Here is a 16,367-nt window from a genome sequence, read left to right on the forward strand (position 1 = left end):
TGATTACGTTTCTACCCAGTACTGAGTAAAAAAGGAAACCGCTAAACAAAGAGTAAATATTGAGTAAAGGTTGACTCATTCAAACTGAGTAGAGATTTAGTCTTTTATTGAGTAATATTTTTACTCAACAGATGGGTAGATTTGTTACTCAACACATGCTGAGTAAAGTTTACTCAAAAGTCGGGTGGTTTCCTTTTGACCACCCAAAAGAGTAACATTTTGACTCAAATTGAGCAGTTTTTTTTTAGAGTGTACTATTCTTATCGAATTGATTTTCAATTTCTACACATTGTTCGTTTAGCCAGCTCTCTTTTGCCTCATTACATTTTTGCCTAATTTGTTTGTCTAGGTCCCTATATTTCTTGCATTGTCTATTTCCAATTTTCTGTCTATCTTTCATCATCAAAAGAATCTCCTCTGTCATCCATTTGTTCCTTCTTTTTCTCTCTTTCGTCGGCACATACTCTTCCGCTGTTTCTACCAGAATATTTCTCATCGTCTCCCACGTGTTTTCTTCACCTTCATCTATGAGCAACTCAAACCTATTCGTTACTTGTACAGTAAATTCTTGACGTATGTCCGGTTTACTCAACTGTTTAAAATCCAATATTTTCACAACTTTTGGTCTCTTGAGTTTCTTTAATTTGCACTGTAGTGTACATATCACCGGCACATCACTTCCGCAGTCAGCCCCTGGATACGTTTTTGATTGTTTCACTGCTCTTTTAAATCTACTATTTATGGCAACAGTCTATCTGGTTTCTGACGATGTCGCCAGGACTCTTCCAAGTGTATACTCGTCTAGGGTGTTCTTTGAACCAAGTATTAGTGATGACCATGTTCTCCCCCTCACACCACTGAACCCATCTGTCCCCTCGTTCATTCCTTTCACCAATTCCATGCGGACCTACTGCTTTACCCTCTGTACCTTGACCGACTTTAGCGTTCAGGTCTCCCAGGACAATGACAATGTCATTCGATTTGCACTGAGATTTAGCTTTATCTAAGGAATCATAAAAGGTGTCAATAACTTCGTCAGCACTATCTGCCGTTGGTGCATAAACCATATGATTGAGATGTTAAAAGGGTGTCCCTGCAGTTTCACTAGGAGCACCCTATCACTTACACACCAGTGTCCCAACACACTCTTTGAGATATCTGGATCCAGCAGTAACCCCACACCTCTTTCATGCTTTTCACCTCCTGCATAAATCAATCTGTGCTCATCTATCACAAACTCGCCGTTATTCAGCCATCTTGTTTCATTTAGTCCTAATATGTTGACATTTAGCCTCATCATCTCTTGTTTAACATTTTCCAGCTTGCCGCTCTGATACAGTGTTCTCACATTCCATGTTCCAACTCTGATGGTATTCCTATTGCATACATGAAAATAACAATTCTATTCCCTGCATCGTCCTCGAGAGTTCTGTCCCCTCTATTGTCTTTCACAATCTCCCATATCTCCCTTTCTTTGCCCAGTTTTCTGTGTCTCGTTTCACATCTGCCTGTAATATGCCCCATGACCCCCCCCCCCCCCCCCCCCCCCATCTCTCTCTCTCTCTTTCTTTTGGGAAATGTCATTACAGATCATCAAATAAACAAGGATAAAGAGAAGAAGAAAAATAACAGTGGTTTGAGTCTTTTTACATTGGTGGTCAGTTTTTCGAAAAAATGAGGGGGAACTCAGTTTATAATCATATTTATGAACTTGAGCAAGGTCTAAGTAACTCCAAAAACTTTGCAATCGTCTAAATCATTGTTTCAGTTATTTTCCTTATACAAATATAATCATATCATGATAATGATAATGATAATATTACTTGTTTACCTACGGTAACCTGATCAGCATTAATATGGTTATCATTGGAGGTCCCTGCCTGCAATCATATTATTACGGCCCTGCTTTATACACTCAACAGACAAATGCTATATATCGCATGAAACCTTCTTCCGCAATGAATAATACAGGACGGCCACGTACGTTGAACATTTTACAATAAAGTTTTGAATTATCCAGACTTTTTTTAATATCATTTACACTGGATGACTATACCTTAATAATTTGAAGGCAGACCAATAAACCGGATTGTAACTTTCTTTCTTAGTTTCTTTTTTCATTTTTGTTTTTTATATTTATTTATTTATCTGTTTTTCTTTCCATATTTTTTGTTCTTTACCTCTATTTTGTCCTTTTCTCTCTTTCTTTCTTAATTTCGCTTTTCTTTTTTCTTGGGGGGAGGGGGGGGGGGTATAATGATTTGTATGAAAGATTTAAAATAATAATAAAGTAGATTAGCTGAAGGAAACAATATTATTTTTGTTTGCTCCGATCCGCAGATTGTTTGGCAATGCTGCCATCTACGGTCAGAATCAACCATTCCAAGGTGAATGAAGTTGCATGTTTTATCCTGTGGTTGATATTTTTTATCATCATATTCCTACAAAATGGAGTTTCTTTTAGGCATTCAGGGTCCTGATTATGTTTTACTTGCATCCGACATGAATGCAGGAAGAAGTGTTTTTGTCTTCAAACATGGTAAGTGTTACACACAACCTTTTGTTTTTGGAAAAGTGTGTTGAGTTTGTGAATGTGATTTGTAAACTGAGTGAACGGTGAATGAAAATGCAATCTCCTCTTTTGTTAATCTTTAGAAAATCTAGATCTATTTCTTTCAAAAACTAGAAATCAATGTGAAATTTTATTTGTGGGAAGGGGGAAGGGGCGATAGACCACTGACAGAGGTTTTTATTTCATGATGTAGAGGGGGAAATGAACCGTTTTGATGACTGTTATCTCGGAATTGTGCCACCCTAGATCATGTAATGGTCCCATTGCCTGTAATTCGCGTTCGTTAAAATGGAGTGTTGTCGACGTCGGGCGCATGACAACTCGGCTTGCGCTCGGCAGCTCGATCCAACCAGACAAGTCCGCAACCTGGCAACTAATGAATTGATTGCTGATCTCTGAAACCAACGGAGGAGAAGGAGGAGGAGGAGGAGGAAGAACAAGAAGTTGGATTTTAAGCGCACGCCACAACGCCCAGAAAGAAAATGAGAAGAAGAAGAAGAAGAAAAAAAGAAAATGACAAGAAGAGGAAAAAAGAAAAAGAAAATGACAAAAAGACCTAACGGCTAACCATCTAAAAACTCAAGTAAGAAGAAGAGAAGACAAAGAAGGAGCAGGAGGAAAAGAAGAATGAAAAAAGAAGAAGAAAATGATGAAGCGAAGAAGAAGACCCAACCATCTAAACTAGTAAGACAAATTTGTGGGGGGGGGGGGGGGGGTTGGAAGAAGAAGAAGAAAAAGAGAAAGAAAATGGGGAAGCGAAGAAGAAGAGAAGATCCAACCATCCAAACTAAGACAAATTTGTGTGTGTTTTTTGTAAGAAGAAGAAGAAGAAGAAGGATAAAGAGAAACAAAATAAGGAAGCCAAGAAGAAGATCCAAACTAAGACAAAGTCAAGAGTCGTTTGTGTTTTTTTTAAAGAAGAAGATGAAGAAGAAGAACAAAGATCAAGAAGGTGCTGGAGGAAACGAAGAAGGAAAAAAGAGAGAAGGAGAAAGACAAGGAGAAGGAGAAGAAGAAGATATAGTTGAAATGTAAAAAGATGTTATAATCCAACCCGTCGAAACAATGCCAAATTTATGAACAATTGAAATTACTGATCCAGCTAGGTAAAAGCGATGGTAGACTACTATTGTAGAATCTTCCTTGCTCCTAAACTAAGCGTCAGAGAAGAAACTTCCTAACAAATCAAAAGTTGGAATTGTACATCCTAATTTACACTTAAACCTACATGTTCACGATTCAAGTTTTAGTGTTGATAAGACTCGATATATACAGAAATTTGTTTCCAATTGGTGTCACATAGTATACAAAATAAGGTGAGCATAAACATGATATTGCATGTTGAGAATCAGCATCATAAATGCATTCATATTTCAAATGCAAATTAATATAGATAACAATAGCAATATGTACAATCACTACAAAAAATAACAACTCTCCACCTTTTCCTTCATTCTCCTCCTCCTCCTTCATTCTCCTCCTCCTTTCCACTTTTTAGACCAAGAGAAGATGTTTCCTTTGAGCAGTAAGCTCCTCATGTTGTGTGCTGGTGAGTCCGGTGATACTGTCCAGTTTGCAGAGTATATCCAGAAGAATATTCAGCTCTACAAGATCAGGAACGGTAAGTAAATAATAATAATATATTACATTTTATAAATCCCCTTTTCATTAGATACAAAGCGCATAAACAAGAAATACTAACAGATAACAAAAAGAGAGCACATTATGATATGAAGCTTACGTTAATTACAAACAGAGAGGAATATTACAACAAATTAGAAAATATGTGTTTTCATACATTTCTTGACAACTGTTAGAGTATGACAATTCTTAAGTACAGGGTGCAAAAAGTCAGTTTTATCGGTGAGATGGCCATGTTTAGCATTCAGCAAAAATGTAGGCTAAGGGTTACCAACCTAAAACACTGCCAGGCTACCAAACAGCTCTTTAATTGACCTCTATCTTGTTGAAATTCTAATGCACTGCATACAAAAATGGGTGCGCCACATAATATGTGGCATGACAATTTAGTCCAAACCAAAAAGCAGCTATTTCTTATCATATTTTTTATAGGAGGCTATGTGAATAGCAATCCTTTTCAGGGATCCTTTCTATTTTGATATTTTATTAAACTGACATAAAAAGAGTGAGAAAGCAATTAAAAAAAACCCAACCAAAATGCACTTTACCTTTATCATTGTAGCTGGCAGCTTACAGCTTTGTGAAAAAAGTAGAACGTATTTTTGGACAATCGTTTGCATGGTAAGAAGTTTCAGAACTTCATTCAACATAAAGAATATCAAATGGTTGGTAAAAACTGATTGAACAGCAGAGCAGCATTGATATACACATATACTTGATATGTTTGACAATTGAAGGATCTTTTCTTAACAGTGATTTTACGTTACCGATAATTCTTCTCGTTAAAATCTGTTACAGGTTATGAACTGTCACCCAAAGCAGCTGCTAACTTCACAAGGAAAAACCTGGCAGACTTCCTACGCAGTAAGGTAAGTAAATCTTACATGATTTTCAACGCATATCCTTAGTGCAAAGACCACAGCAAAATTCAATATATCTAGCTGTACGAGACAGCACATGCTCCTACGACGATTGCTCAGCGATCAATTTCATCCGTTAACTGAATTTCGAACAGGACCAATCCGACCAAACACTATTCCAAGGCCTTACCATGAACCTAATCTAAGGCTAATACCCAAATGCAACCTTAACCCAAATCCTACATCTAAAGCTACATGTACACGTATGTCTTTGAGGAAAAAATGTCTGATCACTATATTTTTTTCCTTGTTGCTATCAGTAAACGGATGTTAATAGCATTTTGTTAAGTGACTAAATGCTAAGATAGGCTGCAATTCATGTGAACTTTAAATGTTGCGTAAAGAATGTTTAAAATGCAAAAAAAGCTGATGGTCAGAAATTAATCCTCCATCACAGTCTCGAGTATAAATTCTAGGTACTCTTAATTCTTTCTAATATTGTTATGCAATTTTCTTGTTTTGTTGTGTTAATCACATATTGTATGTAAATTTTTATATATATTTTATGAGAAGTGGAACTAAATAAATGAAATGAGATGAAATTATTATAACTTTTTTGTTTTAATTTTTTTAAACCAAATATATCAATGCTGCAGTCTGTTTGAGAAATGCTTTGCAGTCTCACACATTGATTTAAATAATTGCCAAATTCATGAGGCCCCTATCAACAGTCAGGTATTGGTAATAAAATATGTACATTTAAAGGGGCATGTTCCCCGTATTCCAGAGGGCGTTCAAAATACGTACCCGCTGGCGGACGGTGCTAGCTGCCTATTGACATCAACAGAATACGGCTCTTACGCAGATGGCATGTTCCGAATGCCCGGACAATGTCGATTATCGCATACATGTGCCGAAGTAATACCAATCGCAGTTCGGCTCTAAGATTCGGCTGCTGTATCCGCCCACTTTCGTGACGTCGCAATCGGCAGCAATCAGCTGGCTTGGCGAAGGCAGGCCAGGCTGCGCGTACTTTGATTGACAGCTGTATGCAAATTAGAAGTCGACCTTCGGAACCAAGATGGCGATGACTAGAGCAGCGATAACTACACTGGCGGGAACATGCCCCTTTAACTAATAATTGAGTCTCCTGTTTGCCCATCACAGACACCATACCAGGTGAACCTACTCTTAGCTGGTCATGATGAGACGGATGGTCCTTGCCTGTTCTACATGGACTACCTGGGTTCACTGCAGCAGGTCCCTTTCGCTGCTCACGGCTACGGATCCTACTTCACACTGAGTATCCTTGATAGGCACTACAGGAGAGGTGAGAGTTGGCTAGTATATTCAATTCAATTCAATTCAATTCTGGTTTATTGTAAATAAAACATTCTGAATAAAAAGTCCAGAGACTCATACAATTCAGTTTACAAATTATAAATACACACAAGAATATAAGAAATCAATACTATTAGCAATCTTCATATTAATAACTAATTCTAATTAACTAAACAACTTATATCAAATAATCGTAAAATAAAACATGTTGTAATTATTCAGTTATAACATTTAAATAATGAAATGTATATGTAAATAATTCATTGTGATTGAGCTCATTATACAATCTATCAGCACCTGAGGTGAGGCTGCGTGCATCAATTTTATTGAGCCTTCATGCTGAGTATGATAGGTGCACACATCCTCAGTGAGAGCAGATAGATTTCATCAAAAGTAGCGAAAATCATGTGTTTCATACGACACTCCTAGATGATTTTAAAAGGAGTCATTTGGAGATTACTCAATGTCATTAAAAAAAAATTGAGTTTAGTGCGCTTACTTTGGCGCACACACACCATATGCTGAGATGCCAACCCTCCCTGATTTTTAAGGAGGCCTCCTTATTTTTATTTTTTTGATACGGCACTCCACACAAACTTGAATGCCTCCCTGATTCATTGAAAGATTATCTCTATTATGGTGTATGCAATCGATAGAAACCTCCCTGATTTCGGAATGAATCCTCCCTGAAAGCTGAATGTAAAGGTGGGCATATGCATATGAGGACACTTACCTCCTCGAGCACTGCTGGACATCATACACTTACCAATTGTTTGATAGTACTGGAAAGCATTTTATTTCATTTTTTTAATTGAAAAAATATATTATATTCTTTGTGGTTCAGAATTACTGCCTTCACCAGATCTTACAGGAGTGAGTTGTATTATATTGGATAGAACAGCATGTGCTTAGGTTTATTTGAATAAGAATAAGTGGTATGACATGGAGAGTGAGTAGATCACAGACTAGTTTGGCTTCTGCCACCTATATTTCTGATTGTACTTAAATGTAAATGTCTTTGCTCACTCTTTCTCCATCTTATCTTTCCTTTATATGTTACTCAGATATGACTCGGGACCAAGCAGTTGAAGTGTTGAAGAAGTGCCTATTAGAGGTAAGTGGCCCATCTGTGTGACATCTTCATCGTCGGCTGTCCACAACAAGGCCGTTTCTACTGTTGACAATGTCGTTACGGCCTTTTGCGGGCAGCAGCCGATGATATGTCATTGATTAAACAAATCTCACATTTTAGTGCAATTGGGACATTATGATTAAAAATGGTGCTAGATGTACAAGTAAAGATAATCTGAAAGTTTGAGTGAAAACAGACCATTATCAATGATAAAAATTGGAAAAAACTGATCTGATCGATTCCTTAATTCTCCCAACTATATTATTACAATTCAATTACATTTTAGGTGAATTTAAATTGTCACAAAGCAATTAATTGGCTCTATATACCATTCCAGACGTTGAAGTGTTGAAAGATTTGTAAAAGCCTGTCTTATGTCTTATTTTCATAGAAAAACGGTTGGGTAACATTTCATACAAAATTACTCAATGTTTTCATCCACCTTCAACAATTTTACTGAGTCACTTTAATGCTAGCTTCAATAACAAACTTCAAGGGAGGGGGGGGGGGGGGGGGGGGGATGTGCATATATCCATGGATTTAATTTTCAAAATACATAAGGTTAGTCACAGGTAAAGGTTGTGTTGGGTTAGGGTTAGTTATACAGTGAGTCATAAAAACACAGTTTACAATTGGGAAAAAAGTCTCTTCACATACAAATCTGGATATTCTCATACATATAGATGTGGATTGTTCAGGGTCTGTCCTATCAAATAGAACCAAAGAATCAGAGCATGTTTAATGCTTGAGTGAGACGCAGAAATGAATTCATTTGATCCCAGTACAAGTTTTCATCACTCTGGCTTGCCATAACCAGTGAAAAGAATTTGTTGCAACTCATTATATATATGCCTATATATATATTTTTCTTCTGTCTGTCTGTGTTATTACAGGTCCAGAAGAGGTTCATTGTCAACCTCCCAACGTTCCAGATCCGCATCGTCGACAAGGATGGTATTCATGAATTACCCAACCTCCCTTTAAAGCCTGCAAAAGCCTAGCATTACCATGGCAATCCATGAAACATATTTTGTAAATAATGCATACTGTATGTTCTTTTGTTATCGTTATTCTCAAAGCCTCTTAGGCTGTGGACCATTTTGTGAATGAGACAAGACGAGAAGGTAGTAAGGAAAAATGAAGGAAACTTTAAGCTCCCATGAATAAATGTTTTAATGCAGCATTGCAGGTGCAGTGATCTCCTCCCTTCCCTTTCTTGCTTGCTGTTGTTGCAAGTTTACATCTGTAACAGTAGCGAATCACACAGTGAAATCTAATCAATGTGTAGATTCATGTTTACAAGGGATATACATATATATTCTTTTCTTCTATTTGATAAATCTATTATGCCTCCTTTGTAGAACATACACCCATGTATTTCTACAAAAGGACACCAGTTTGAGTTTGTAAAAGAGAAAGAATGAAGGGAGATCCATGTCTCGGGCAGTTGCTGGTAGTGTAGTAGGTACATAGATGATGTTTGTGTTGTTGGGGTGTAGCTGGGAAACAGATGAGATTCGGTTTAACTGGATTCCAGGCCCACTGATGTAATTATTCTACCAAGATTAACATTGATGTGTAACGGTCTCATGTGGCATAAATACTTACCATTGCCTTGCTACAGGAACCTGGTAACTCCAGTACAAAGCCTATACACAAGAAAATCCAGGAGTCCAATAAAAAGAACACAAGGTGTTTCCCTATCAGTGTCGTAGACTTATTCAACAGTATACATGTAATAATAATAATGGGTTAAATAATATTGAAGGAGTGATGCAGGGTGAAAAGTTTTTGTTTATTCTCATCAGAGCACACAGAATTTTGCCCAGCCACAATGAATGAATTTACTGTTACTTTTATCTTTCTTCCAACCTGTCATCAAATTCCCTGCTAAAGTGGACTGTATATTTTCCCTGGCAGTTTATGGATAATATGATACTTATGCCCATAAAAAAAACAAATTTCTTAAAGATTGTAACCATAGCACATGGCTATTGTCACTTTTTGTTCTACACCTGATCATTTTTGTAATGATTAAAGCGAAGATACATGTATTTTGGTTCAGCAGTTTTGGTTCATAGTTCATCTAGTACATTTTAAGTGGAATGTCAAAAGTAAATTTTGAATTCTCTTACACTAGAGTGACTAGACCTCAAGTTAATTAATGTGAGATGTTGATTTGTTTTGTACATGTACAGATGTAATAAACTCTTCAAACTATTATATTCTGTGATTTTGTATCGTATGTAAATGTGCATTAATATTAGGTTTTACTTGTACAGATTCCCTGCCTGGAAAAATGCAACTAAAACACTTTCCAAAAAACCACTTGAGGGAGATGAGAAAAGCAGTCCTTATCCTGAAGCCAGTTTGGTCTTTGTCGGCAGATGGTTTTCTGTAATTTTCACACACATTAGGCCTTTAAGCCTGTCTGTACTAGTTTGGCCAGGAGGGATTAGACCACCCAGGGTGGTCACTGACAGGTGGCTATCTCATCAACTCAGCTCTCAATTAACATTAGAAAAAGAGGATCATGGGGAACCAATGGTCACCAATTAGGTATAGAGGGAGCAAGTACCTACAAGTAGTACAATGAGGCATACTAATATTATGTCTAGTCATGAACGCGGATGTAGTTGGACAATATTTCTTTGAACTATTATTTTTAATCAATTTTGGCAGCATTCATGTAGATGACCATCCCTGCTTCTATATCTTTCTCATGGGTATTATTGAACGACACATGCTCTAGAGCCAATTGCTCCATCATCAATTTCCGACATTAATCAAATTCCTCGATGCAACTCTAGACCAATCACTGTATCCAGCACTAACCTAAACCGAAAATTGAAACCATAATCGCATCTCAAGTTCTAACCCCTCGGGCCAGTTTCTCAAAACCGTCATAAGTCTAAGTTCTAGACATCCCATATAAAAGCATGGTCATTCTATGACACGTTTCAATGGGAAGTCAAAGAAGTTAGACTTGTGATGGTCTAGAGAAACTGGCCCCACATCTCAGATGAAATACAGCCTGAAGCAATTGTCAGATCAATGAATCCTCCTCCCCCCCCCCCCCCCCTCCCCCTCCTCCACCTCCCACTCATGGAAACATTGCACATCATAAAAATCTATCCTTACAAGCATGTACTTACAGTACTTTTCTTTAGAAATTTTATTCAATTGTCAAGATTAAATAATATACAAATGTGAACAAATTCTGTATTCCTTTTTGTCATACAACGTCCAACAGAATACAAAAGAACAGAAGTCAATATCATTTCTTTATACACATGTAAAAAACAAAGTGCAATTTTACTGTGGCATGAATGATGTATCCATTTACAATGCTCAAAATTACATGTACATGTATATAAATACACATTACACAAAACAGGAGAAGTGTGAAATCACTGCACATTTTTTTTGTCCAATTTCTCTGACTGCAGAAAGCTGTTCTTATAAATGTAGTGCATACATGTACTTTTAACAGGCCGAGAGATTTAAATTTGCCTACATGTCTAGTAGAGACACCCTAAATATAGTATAGGAATCATAAGATCCACAAAAAATGCAACTTTCAGGTAGTGACGGGTTGTCCAATAAAAACAAAAATGGCAACTTGAATATGATTTAACAAGATCGAGCATTTTAATGACTCATAAAATCTAACTTTCACAACAAAACTAAGAATTTTATTTTTATAATAATTCTATTTATTTTGAATAAAACTCCAGATGATGATCATAATGGATGTAATATGTTATGCATTACTGAAGGCTTTTTCGGTAATCCATGCAAAAAGAAATTGTGGTTCAAAACATTTTTCTGAAGAAGTACACTCAAATTGTGCTAAATGTAGAAATTCAAATTAAATCTTAAAATTGGCAACACTTTGCAAAGGAAAATGAAAAAAACTCCCTGTTGGCAATTTCTCATACAGGGCCTGTACATGCACATCAAAATCATAGATAAACAATGTAAATAAATATTCCAAAACAGATGTTGCCCACATATTTATCAAGCCATAAAATTAATTTGAAAAAACAATGAAAACTGGGCAATTTTGCACACTGAAGATAAAGAGTTACGGTACATGATACGTGCCTCTGAGGACAAAGCGGGAAAGCATTTGAACAATATTGCCCTTTTATGTCATTTATGTCATTTTGCTTAACAACCGTTTATACACTAGGGGATATACATGTACATCTGATGGCATAGAAAAAAATGCTTTGACAAAAACAAAAAGAGGGGGGGGGGGGTTAAATATGTCCAGCACATTTATCTACCCGTACTAAATAGGCATGATCAAAACAACCTTCATGTTTGTCAAATTTTCAACCTGATAAATCATGCCAATATCGCTTTTCAATTTCAACCAGATAAAATTGTTGATTTTTAGAAAGTAATAATCTATTTAACTTGGAAATTAACTGTCTGGTTTGAACTTTGAAGAGGAATTCTTTAATAAAAACAGCATTTGCCAACCTTCCCTGTACTACAGTGGAACCTGATGTACATGTAATATCAGTTGAACAGTGGTCGCTATAAGAGACTGAAGTATTTGGGTCCATAATCTGTGCATGAATAATCTCAACTTCTATAGTAAATCCCACAACAGGTATGATGAAACTTTAGCCCTATTCCCTCACCCCAATCCCTTCAGATATCGGCAGTTGGTCGAGTTGGCAAAACAGCATTAAATTTGCTTCATACAAATAAAGCAATCCAACAATCACACAAGAACACCTGATGTTTTAGATTAATTTCTTTAATAAAACAAAAGAAAATCTATTGAGGGTCAGTTATACAAAAGGAGGAGTCCAATATCAAGCTCAAATTCCTTCTTTTTCACCAAACTCTGAGATATCCACACAAAAACCTGATGAATCCATGATTGAAGACTGTACAAGAATGTCCAACATAAGTGAAAAACAATACAGTTAACCAGATCACTGCTATCATTCCCTTAGACCGACAGTCGTTGTAATCACAATACAGGCATTGAGGCAATGAACCAAGTTGTGACTTGCGACAGCTAGAATTTGCCTTTGAATCAAACTTGATCCGAACAAGCATCATTCCTATTCATCTTAGAAGTTCTTCTCCGAAAGGCCGAATACATACAAGGCTACTGACAGAGCTACACATGTCCTTTCTAGCTTCCAGAAGGCATCTTTCATCTCCTGCGTTTAGTTGAGGGCGTTTCTGTTGGAGTACCAGCTTGCCGCGTTCTCTTCCTCTTGGGCGAGTTGTCCTTCTCCGATGGTGTGCCCGCAGTGACGCCGCTCGGTGTGCCAAATTTGATGGATGATCTTGCAGAGTCCGATTTGGAGCCTTCACCAAAAAAATTAAAAGATAGAAGGATTTGAATTGATTTGAATAGAAAATATGAAAGGTCAACAGGCAAATTTCCCTCCAGAAGTATTGAAATACTACCCTTAGACACATGCTATAATAAACATGTCGTTAGGCCCTGTCTTACAAAGAGTTGATATCAGTCGCATCGTATTTGCGATTGATATCAATAGCAACTATGTAAATAAGAGATGGGAGACTGCAAACTTGCGATTGATTGGAGGACTTGCAATTGATTTGGATCAATCGCAGCTCTTTGTAAGATAGGGCCTAGCTGCGGTAAAATAAAACAGTGTAACTAGAATAAGGATGCATGGAGGTGGTGAACGAAAATTGCTGCCTGAACAATACTCACAGCCGCATACTCACCTTTCTGTGTTTTAGAGATGTAGGACTGTAAAGCGTACTAGACTGTAAACTGACATTTAAGTTTTTTGGGGGCTAGTCTTTGATAAACAGTTAACATTGGCATGTGTCAATAAGGCATTAGCCTACATGTACATATTGCCCCTAATCTTTACACTCTATTTTATATTATAATTGTATTTTCTCATTGGTTTTACATTTTTAATATGATATTGGATAGTTGAAATACAGTTGGCAAATTCCATTAACAAGATATTTACACAAGCTTTATATCGAATTTTGTTGTCAATATTTTTGAGACATACCACTCAGTCCCATCTATTTCCTTTCACTAGAATGTCTGATTATCAACTTACTATCATGTGATGAGGATGAGAAGCCTTTGAAGGGTTCTCCAGACTTGCCTCTCTGTTGCATCATCTCCTGGAATTCACTCGTCGGTAGAGAGAAGTCCACCTCTTTGTTGGGGAAGGGCAAGATCTCTGACTCATGCTGGTATGAGAGAACAAATAATAGAATAAGTCATGATGTTACAAAACAAATTCTTTCTATGCCATTATTAAAATCATCTCTTTGTGCCATATTAAATTTATCATGGGGTAGTTTTACCAAAGGCAACAAGTTTATTAAAATGTTTCATGTATAAAATTAATACAGACACTGAGGGAATAGTAGTCACTTGTCAGGAAGCTAAATCAGAAACAAGAATCAAGAATTCAAGACCAGATAAAGGGTACATTCAATACATTGCAAAGTTTTTGAGTTGCTCAGATCGAGAGCAATTATTCTATTGATTATTCTATTTTTCTCTGCTGATCATCATGTATGGCAAGAAAGCAGCTCTGCCAAATGGCAGCGGTAGTAAACAAAAGGTTATTTTCATACATTAAGGAATTAATACATCCAAATCTGGATCCTAACAGTAATTAATCATAACCCAAAGCCCACCAGCAACCCCAACACTAAACCCTTGACCCTTGATATACTAAAGCCAGAAGCTAAACATCAGGGCTTCATTTCACAAAACTTGTCATCAGTGACAAAGACAATTTTTGTTATAAGCTAAAATCCTTGCTTCTGATTGGATATCAGCAGATTTGTCACTGATTTTTGTCATTTGTCATTGAAAGAAGGCTTCGTGAAACGGGTCCCTGCTGCTTACAATGCCAGAGGAAACAATGGATAACCCCTGCTACATGTAATACCATGACTGGGTATGACTTACCAATGCCTGCATGTCATACAAGGTTTCCAGGTGGTCCCATATCTGTTTGGAGGTCACCTGACGACCTGTGGCCTGGTTGAACTTCTCGTGGATACACATCATCTGAAAATTCTTGTTAACACCTGCGTGAACAGAGAGGTAGAACAAAATACAAATGTATCAACATGTTACATTAGTGCTGCCTTAGTGATTCATAATATTATCTGTTGAGCAGCAAGGAACCAATGGGACTTGTAATTTGATATATTATATTGTGCCTTCTCATGCTTATCTCCTATCTAATGCACATTTCTCTTTCCTCATCTTCTTCTCAACCCCACATGCAGCTCATCATTTCGTTTTATTTTCTGTACCCCCGATCTCTCACTCCTTTTTTTGGCATTGTGTACTCTTTGTCTTATGACAGTGTTCTTCTATCTTTGTCATTTAAAGTACTGTCTTGTCTCGTTCTTGTCTCTGTTGGCAACCCCCTTTTTTCCCTATGTAGTTCCTTTTGTAGTAATTGCTCATTATTCTTAAGTATATCACTTGAGGTGTACCGTGTTCATACTTGTACAAGCATTGCATCTTAGTGGACCCCTCTGTTTCCAATATGTATTTCTACATTTGTTGTAAATTTTTATGATTAATTTGTAATGTTTTGGTGGAAACACAAATAAATTGAAATTGAAATTGACTGGACTATAAATTAGAACTCTCCTTACAGGGACCATTGGTATGACCAGCTGTCAACAATAATCTCTTGATACCTGAACTGGCAAAATACAAGGTGAATAATATACAGATTGTTGGGTTGTCATGACTTTCTGCATTTTGTTCTCCTTCTTCTCCGGTTTCTTTGGCTCTTTAGGAGTTTTTCTTCTATCATCTGTAGATTACCTGTTCCTTTTTCCATTTCATTTAACTAGATTACTAGATCTATAAAAGTAGTAGGTCTAGTTTTGCTTTTAAAAAAGGATTAAAATTAAAAGTTAATCAGGTTAAACAGTTAATCAGGTTAAACAGTTAAAAATTACAATGGCGAACGTGATGAACAATTTAATTAGTGGGATGAAAATAATCGTTGAGGGCGACAATGTCATTTATTGTTATTTGTTAACATGCATGGTCATCAATGATCAATCATCATGAAATTATTGCTTGATTTTCCGAAACATGACTGAATGAATGAAACATGATTGAATGAATGCAAAATTCACATCTGACTGAGCGGACTGCACTGCATCATGCAAACATGGTCAACGCGCCGTGATCACATAGGATTAGTGCACTGAGATTGACTGACACACAAGATCAAGACACTCCTGGGGTTTGACATGACTCGGTCTCAGATTCAGAGTCTGAAGTTATTTATTAGACTTCTTCTTCTTTGCTTGGCCTTGGCTTCCTCCAGTTTGGAAAACTGCAGCTTGGTGCAGAGTGCAGGTATTGTTTGTACACAAAATCATTTACATGCATGATGCAATTACAAGACTGCAACTGTGCGGTGCATCATTTTCATCATGATTTTGCATGTGCTACAATAAATTTTTTGAAAGGCAAAAGCCTAAACAAATGACTCACCAACAGGTTTGTGTCCTCTCATAGCATAGAAGAGACTGACTTCAAGCTCAGTGTTCCAGATAAGATCTTCACCGGTTACTTTCACGCTTTCTCCAGACATTTTTCCAATCGCCATCTCTAACTCGGTCTTTCTCTTCAGTTTTTCACTCGAACTATGTGCAGTCGAATCTAGTCAGCGAGGCTTTATACACGTACAGTATTGTCGCTCGCACAATACGGCATTCGCATGCGGCATAAATATGCATGATGCATGTTGACATGTGTTCGCCGTCGCGTCATCAAACAGCTGCCGTTCACTATGGTGGA

At 37.0% G+C, this 16,367-nt stretch overlaps 2 protein-coding genes across 3 annotated transcripts; one reads left to right on the forward strand and one right to left on the reverse strand.

The window, feature by feature from the left end:
• Positions 1 to 2,359: 2,359 nt before the first annotated feature.
• LOC115918572 (proteasome subunit beta type-2-like) lies at positions 2,360 to 9,769 on the forward strand. The gene is made up of 6 exons (XM_030983401.1): positions 2,360 to 2,539; positions 4,071 to 4,193; positions 5,012 to 5,082; positions 6,241 to 6,403; positions 7,479 to 7,528; positions 8,440 to 9,769. The coding sequence occupies exons 1-6, from the start codon at positions 2,449 to 2,451 to the stop codon at positions 8,545 to 8,547; spliced, it is 606 nt and encodes a 201-aa protein (XP_030839261.1). The 5' UTR covers positions 2,360 to 2,448; the 3' UTR covers positions 8,548 to 9,769.
• A 928-nt stretch (positions 9,770 to 10,697) lies between these two features.
• On the reverse strand, positions 10,698 to 16,360 carry LOC588659 (MRG/MORF4L-binding protein). 2 transcript variants are annotated; one of them, XM_011682704.2, is made up of 4 exons: positions 16,062 to 16,360; positions 14,499 to 14,620; positions 13,630 to 13,765; positions 10,698 to 12,892 (listed from the first exon to the last, which is right to left on the reverse strand). In XM_011682704.2, the coding sequence occupies exons 1-4, from the start codon at positions 16,174 to 16,176 to the stop codon at positions 12,729 to 12,731; spliced, it is 537 nt and encodes a 178-aa protein (XP_011681006.1). In that variant the 5' UTR covers positions 16,177 to 16,360; the 3' UTR covers positions 10,698 to 12,728. The 2 variants fall into 2 exon arrangements, with proteins under 2 accessions (XP_011681006.1, XP_793425.1); XM_788332.5 differs by having other exon boundaries at positions 12,664 to 12,886; positions 16,062 to 16,215.
• Between the last annotated feature and the right edge of the window lie 7 nt (positions 16,361 to 16,367).

The sequence above is a fragment of the Strongylocentrotus purpuratus genome, unplaced genomic scaffold (genome assembly GCF_000002235.5).
Source record: "Strongylocentrotus purpuratus isolate Spur 01 unplaced genomic scaffold, Spur_5.0 spur5_scaffold_13, whole genome shotgun sequence".
In the NCBI taxonomy this organism is placed as follows: Eukaryota; Metazoa; Echinodermata; class Echinoidea; order Camarodonta; family Strongylocentrotidae; genus Strongylocentrotus; species Strongylocentrotus purpuratus.